This window comes from Phaseolus vulgaris, chromosome 3 (genome assembly GCF_000499845.2).
Source record: "Phaseolus vulgaris cultivar G19833 chromosome 3, P. vulgaris v2.0, whole genome shotgun sequence".
In the NCBI taxonomy this organism is placed as follows: Eukaryota; Viridiplantae; Streptophyta; class Magnoliopsida; order Fabales; family Fabaceae; genus Phaseolus; species Phaseolus vulgaris.
In genome coordinates this window covers 14,773,518-14,781,168 of record NC_023757.2, presented here as the reverse complement: position 1 = coordinate 14,781,168, position 7,651 = coordinate 14,773,518, and the positions used below count along the sequence as shown (strand labels likewise).

The 7,651-nt window shown below is 36.2% G+C and overlaps 1 protein-coding gene across 1 annotated transcript; it reads left to right on the top strand.

The window, feature by feature from the left end:
* The first annotated feature begins 375 nt into the window (after positions 1 to 375).
* LOC137806767 (scarecrow-like protein 13) lies at positions 376 to 4,053 on the top strand. The gene is made up of 2 exons (XM_068607041.1): positions 376 to 853; positions 1,358 to 4,053. The coding sequence occupies exon 2, from the start codon at positions 1,591 to 1,593 to the stop codon at positions 3,238 to 3,240; it is 1,650 nt and encodes a 549-aa protein (XP_068463142.1). The 5' UTR covers positions 376 to 853; positions 1,358 to 1,590; the 3' UTR covers positions 3,241 to 4,053.
* The last annotated feature ends 3,598 nt before the right edge of the window (positions 4,054 to 7,651 follow it).

Below are 7,651 nucleotides of genomic sequence, written 5' to 3'. Positions count from 1 at the left end.
TTAAGGGTTTACATTTAAAAAAAATCCAATTTCATTCATGACTATAGCTTAATAATAAAGCATTTCTTTGAAGACAATTTAATAAGAAAAATGAACTCTTCCATATTTATTTTAGCTGTAATTTTATAGGTTAGTAATTAAGAAAATCCCTTAGGTATTAAATGGTTTGAGATGATTTTTGATTTGACGTGTCGAAGAATAAGTTGATGAGTGAGAGAGAATAATTGAAGTCCACATTTGCAGTTTAGCCGACTTTCGTAGTTCCTTCCTTAACATTGTTCAACCCAACCGAGTAATATTATTACACAGTGTGATTCCAACATGTGCCATACCTACTCTTTCTTTTAACTCCTTTCAATATTTCTATATTATAAAATCATAACTCAGACTCACCACAACTAGTACATACTTTTTTTCTGTGCCTTCTCTCTCTCTCAAACAACTTTGACTCTACCATCACAAACACCTATGCTTTCAATGGACACTTCCTAGGTTTCACCTACATCTGTTCATGTCTTCTGAACATTGCTTCACCCTTCTCTCATCTGCTGGATCATTGCTCTCTTCTCTTTCACTCCCTTCCCGCTTTTTCATTTATTTTTTCTTTCAATATTCTAAATTCACCCTTTTCTCCACACTCCCAACATAGGATTCCCGTTTGTCAACCCTCCTCTTCACCATTCAATTTCCTGGGCTTTCAGAAACTGCTTCCACTTTTATTAATTCATTTTTTTTCTATGGTTACTCTCTTTTCTGTTGTTATAAGTCTTGAGGTCAACTTCAAGCCTTTCACTTTCTGAAGATGTTAACGATTTGCGAGTGTGGCAGTCGACGGGAATGAGTTTCTTGCCATGTATGATTCAGTCTTATATTTTCTTTCTTTCCTTATTATTGTAAAAATGTTTTCTGCAATTTGTGGGTGTGTTTCGACAATCCTAAAAATACCGTATCTGATCAAAAGTTCTTTTCCTCGGAAACACGTCACCAGTAATTTATATTTTTCCTTTTTTTTCTGTGCTTTTTGGTTACCTTATTAACATAGGGAATTTTTCTTCGGTGTTCTATTATTTAATGATGTCTCAGCTGGGAAACTTAACTGGTTACTTGTGTATGATAACTTAAAGCTTTAAAGAAATCCTACTTCCGTAAGAGTGAGTTTGCATCTCACGACTCCTGGAGAAGCTGTATAGCTCTCAGGATTCTGGATCAAACGTTTTTAATTATGTATTTCTTGAAGCTTGAATTTACTTTTCTTCAGCTCCACTTCACTGTTTAGATCTTGACCTGTGAAGTTGTTTTAATATATTTTTGTCTATTCACCGTGAAGTGTTGCTGATAATTTTATCTTACCATGCAGACTGTGTTTCCTCAAAACGTCGGTGAACGGTTGTTGGCAAACAATTATTGCATCTAGCAACTCATATTAAACTGGTGGCTGTGAGTAATCTGCGAAATTTTACTGCTAAGCTCTGTGTTTCTGTATGACCATCGAGTGACCCAGTGTGGTTGGGAGGAACCTTCGCAATCACAAAGATTGAGTACTTGTTATTCTCATTAGTTTTTCTTGGCGTAGTTTCAAGTTTTTTCTAGATGCAAACGTCTCAGAAACACCCAAGTTCGGCTGGTGTACACTTCTATCACCACCAGCCTGTGCGAGGCATTTATCAAGTGTTGAAAAGCGATCTATGCCATGATGGCCGTGATAGCAGCAGCCAGGGAACTAGCGTTTCTTTTGAAACCTGCAAGCAGCAATACTTTACTCTGGAATCATGCCCTGCACCCACTACTGGTTTCTTGGACTGTGATGATTCTCCTTCCTATGCCAGTGTATCATCTAAAAGGAGTCCATTTTCTCCACAAGGTTCTCAGTCTTGCTATTCAGATCACCACCCTTCCTCTGACAACACCTATGGATCGCCAATAAGCGGTTTGTCTAGCGTTGATGATGGGCATGAACTGAAGCACAAACTTAGAGAACTGGAGATTTCATTGTTGGGGCCTGAGGAATTGGACATTGTAGACAGTTTTGGCTGCTGCGCCAAGGGTAGCAGACTCTACGGAGCATCTCAGTTGGCTAAACATAACTGGGATGACATTGCTGATAATATTTCAGGATTTGACCTGAAAGGAGTCTTCAGGTTATGTGCACAGGCCGTGTCTGATGATGATATTCCAACAGCAAGAGGGTGGATGGATAATGTATTGGGAAAAATGGTATCAGTCTCTGGAGATCCGATTCAGAGGTTGGGTTCTTACTTGTTGGAGGGGCTTAGAGCAAGGTTGGAATCATCAGGGGATCTCATCTACAAATCCTTGAAGTGTGAACAACCAACAAGCAAAGAACTAATGAGTTACATGCACATCCTGTACCAGATTTGCCCATACTGGAAGTTTGCATACATATCTGCAAATGCTGTCATATTAGAAGCTATGGCTAATGAGTCCAGGATTCATATAATGGATTTCCAAATAGCGCAGGGCAGACAGTGGTATTTACTTATCCAGGCTCTTGCACATAGGCCTGGGGGACCCCCTTCCCTTCGCGTAACCGGTGTTGATGATTCGCAGTCGTTTCATGCTCGAGGTGGAGGACTTGAGATTGTAGGAGAAAGTTTGTCAGAATTTGCCAGGTCTTGTGGAGTTCCGTTTGAATTCCACAGTGCTGCAATGTCTGGCTGTGAGGTTGTGCGAGGAAATGTTGAAATTCGACCTGGGGAAGCTCTGGCTGTAAATTTTCCTTTTGTTTTGCACCACTTGGCAGATGAGAGTGTGAGCACTGAGAATCACAGAGATAGATTGTTGAGGTTGGTTAAGAGCTTGTCTCCCAAGGTTGTTACCCTTGTCGAGCAAGAATCCAATACCAACACATCTCCTTTCTTTTCCAGGTTTCTTGAGACCCTGGATTATTACACTGCCATGTTTGAATCCATAGATGTGGCTTGCCCCAGAGATGATAAGAAGCGGATTAGCGCAGAGCAGCACTGTGTGGCTCGAGACATTGTTAACATGATAGCTTGTGAGGGGGTTGAGAGGGTGGAGAGGCATGAACTTTTGGGAAAGTGGAGGTCAAGACTTTCCATGGCTGGATTTAAACAGTGCCAATTGAGTTCTTCGGTGATGGTTGCTACCCAAAATCTCCTAAACGACTTCAGTCAAAATTACAGGCTTGAACATAGAGATGATGCCCTTTATCTTGGTTGGATGAACAGACATATGGCCACTTCTTCTGCTTGGAGGTGAAACTGACTCATTAGTGCTTTGGCCTCCTTTTTGACCTTTAATTGAGTATAATTCACCATATGTCTTTTTTTTTTTTTTTATAAGCAAAGAATGAAATTAAATTAAAAGGGATACAAGACAACCCAAACCAGGAAGGACATAAAAAGAAAAAAACTACTGCATAAGGAAGCATCCTACACCATCCCTCTTCTGTTTCTATTATGTTTTTGATGTTCTACAAAACACTGCTTAGCCTTTCAGCCATCAAGCAACCAACGATTGTTGTGTAAGGTGATTTGTATGAGGCATAGAAGTTGCCACTTGTCACTTCTGCAGACCGCCTCATACGTTCCACTTCTCATCTCCACCGTCTCTGCATTTCCTCCTGATCATTCTAGTAACGTAGCTGCCTCAGAGTATATTAGGTTGTTCCAGGAAGACTCCACAGAAACCTGAAAATTTCCATTGCTGCATGATCCATCACCTCATCTCCACAAGGGATCCCTGCATTTATCTCATCAAAGGGTAAGGAAGAGATGATGTTCATGTCCACCCAATGTCACTGATCTCTGCCTCCAATGACTGAAACATGATCACAAGTCTGACATCCATAGTCACCATATGTTCATGTTCACCATATGTCCTTAGTTTCTCTTTAGGAATTGAGATTTACCTCTGTTCTATATACTGCATAATCTCAAAGCATGTTTGTAAATGCTATGCCAATACTCAAATGAAAGAACCAAAAAAACGTCTGCTATGACTTTAGTGTAATTTTCCTTGCCTCTTCCTCGGGCTTTAGTGTTATTTATCTAATGTCAAATGAGCTGGAAACTCCAATCTTGTTATTTAACTAAATTTACTTCTTAAGTTTATTTGCTTTGCACAAACAACGTTTTCCTGAGTGTATATTGTGTAAGTTGTGAGCTTTCTCAAGAATGTTGTTTAAATTCGGTATGCATTTCAATGTTGATTCAAGTGGCGACTAAGTTTGATCTCAAGATATAGTTAGTTAATGTATAATTTGACCGACAGAAGAAAACAAAACTCAATAGTTAGTTTTTGTTTTTATGATAAAGCATTTGTGAGAAGAAATAATTTCATTATCCATATGACAACTAGTTTTAAGAAGCCTTCGTGTCCCAAGCTGAATGCAAGAAGTGGAGGAGGATAAAGGAAGAGGTGTGGAAGCATAGGGATCGGCGTGTTTATGTCGTAATCATGGTTAATGGTTTCTTCCTACATTCACACCTTAATCAAAGACATAGATCAATGCAATCCTTTTTAAAGCAGTGGTGCACCTGATTTCTTACTTTTTAATAGTCACATCAGGTCATTTTTGGTTCACCTTCTATTCTAATGCTTTTAACTTTTTTTTTATAATGTTTTTTTTATCAGCAAAGTAATGTTTTTTATTTTTTTTCATACAAAATATTTAATTATGTAGTTAAAAAGATTGAAACAAAATCATTTGTATAATCAAATCTTAAAATTTTAAATCACTTATTCCAACTAATTAGGTAATAAGTAATTAGGTAATAAGTAATGTAATCGATTTTGTGATATTAAGTTATATCCATTAATCACAGATAAAGTTTTATTTTAAATTAGGTTTTTTTGGCGACTTTTTTTTATTAATGTTTGAAAATTTTCCTAATCTAACATTGGTAAAAAATATATAACTAATGTTTGTTGATTTTTTTTTGGATTAAATTATTAACAAAAAAATAATATTGGTGTCATTTAAAAAAAAATCATTGTAAAACATTCTCAAAAGAAACAATTATAACATATGTTAATTGAAAAAATTTAGCCCACATTTATCCTCACTTGTAGATACGCTCAAGTTAGTTAGTTAGTTTAAGTATATTTATGAGTAATGAATGCTATTGAATATATCATTTATAGGTCTCATGTCAACTATTTATAGAGTTAAACAAATGGATCTTGATCGGGATACTTAACCTTATATTAGCCTAATAATACAAATGGTTTAACATGTTTGATTGAAGATTAGTTTCATTCTTAATTATATAACACTTTAAATTTCTGATATATATTCAACATGATCTCTCATATAGTTTCAACTATGTAGATCTAGATATTACTAAATTTATATATATTATTATTGAGTATATTGCTCCTATAAAGTCATGGGCTTGACTCGATGAAATATAACAAATGGCTCATCTTTCAAATTTCAACTCACCATAGTCTCATTGGCCTACGCCTGAGGCTGATGGCATGTAAGGTCATGGATCTGGCTCGATGGTTGGTCATTTATGGGTCATTTTTTGACCTGTGTATCTAACGTTATGAGAGAGCATTTAAGTCAGAGGATCTCAATCAATTAACCTTAATCACTCAATTAAGAGAGAATCATGACTAAAGGCGGACAAGTTACAACTCGGTCTATATATATCATATTACGCTCTACATAAAGGATCATCAAATACACAATACAGGAAGTACTTTCAACTCATATTTTATACTATACTCATTATATTTTATACTCTTAGTGACTTGAGTATTAAAGTATCTTTTGCAGGTGGATTCTCCTCGAAGTTTTATCGGCCTCAACTACATCTCTTTTGGTTAGAAGAGTTTCATAACGTTGTAGACCGTATACCATACAAATTTCATGTGAATAAATTCGATAAGATACATCACATTGAAGTATTATATTTGTATTTTGATTAATATGTCACAATCTATGATGTATAAGTAGCCTATTATATCTTACTACATTGAAACTCCAGTTTTAGTTTCTATTTATCTTCGTAGTTACGTGTATAGGCCTACAATAAAACGTGTTCAAAACATGCTCCTGTCTAACAACTAATGTGTCTTGTGTACTAGAAGACAATATAAGAAAAATTCCAAATGTGTCAACTGGAACGTGTTGATATTTGTTATGACTAACCCACTATCCCTAAAACGTGTTGATATTGATGTGCCACTCACTACTCTAATTCTAAAATGTGTCAACTGAAAACATGATTTGTGGATCTGATGGATGAAACTAATTCTGTGGTGCTGACCACTAGATTAGGGAACACCACCTCTAATAAATAAAATAAAACTCCTCATTTGGACACACTACAATATTCCTCTGGCCCAACAAAATTACGAATGAATTCAACAACAAAAATTTGTCGTTATATTCATTATTTAATGAGTTTTTTGGAATATAAAAATACTTTACAGAAAATCCATTCATTCGACAGCGACCGAATCTTGGGTGTTAGAAAAAACACTTTTAGGAGTGTTCATTGATTTATTATTATATTTATGAAAATAAAAAATAAAAAAATATTTAATTTTAATTAATTTGAAATTTAAATTGTATAATAATATTCAACAGGAAAGTCTTTATTAAAAAAAAAAGTTTGAAAATGTTTTTTTTTACAGAAAAAAAGAAAAAGTGTTGTAAATCAAACACATAAACCTATATTGCAAAAGATAAAACAAACCTAAGACGTTGTCGTTGTATAAATTTTGGAGGTAGTGGAAGATGTTATCGTTGCAGAAATTTCGGAGGTGGTGGAAGAGAGGTTGCGAAAATGCAATAGTATTTTTGGAAAAATCAGATGAACCCTTCATTGTTGCAGTTAGGGTTTCTCCTTAACCCTTCTCTTCTTTCTACCACGATTCTCGCACGATCTCCTTCAATTTTCTCTAGGGTTGAGATGCTGAAACGGAAGCACGAAGCACGTGAGTGTGGAAGTTGCAACAAATTGTTGATTCCTCTGCCTATATAAAGAGAGCTCCTTTGCTTCAGAAATCACATCTCACACACTCACCTCTTCATCTTCTTCAAACCCACTACGTTCACCATCTTCTTCCTCTCACCTTTTCCCACTTTCTCTCTCCTCATTTACTTTATTTTATTTTACTATTATATTGGGTTCTATTGGGTTCTTACACTTTTAAGAATAACTTGCTAGTTCTGATCCTTGAAAATTACCGGGAAGTTTCTGTTGTATCTTGGGGGACTTGCACAATACACCGCGGATAAGTCCTTACAGACAATGCTTACTCGCGCCTCGAGAAATCAATTTTGTTTGCGTTTAAAGCCTCATTTACTACAATCGTAAGGACTTATGGCTGACAAGACAGACGAAACCAACAACGCTGCTCCGAAAACGTCAAACACCATTTCCGCAATGCAAACCATTTTTCCGAAACCATTTCCAGATGTCTCGAAAAAATTGAAGTCTTTACCGGTTAGAATTTTTGACGTTGGCAAGAACGCGTGCCCACCCTATTGGACATGTACGGAGTTGCTCTTGCACTTACAACTTCTAAACCTGACTCAAGCACGACTGCGAAACAAGTTGATGATTGGATCCATGCAAATAAGGTATGTCGTCACACCTTACTCAGTGTGTTATCTAACGATCTGTTCGATGTCTATACTTCTTATAAGAAT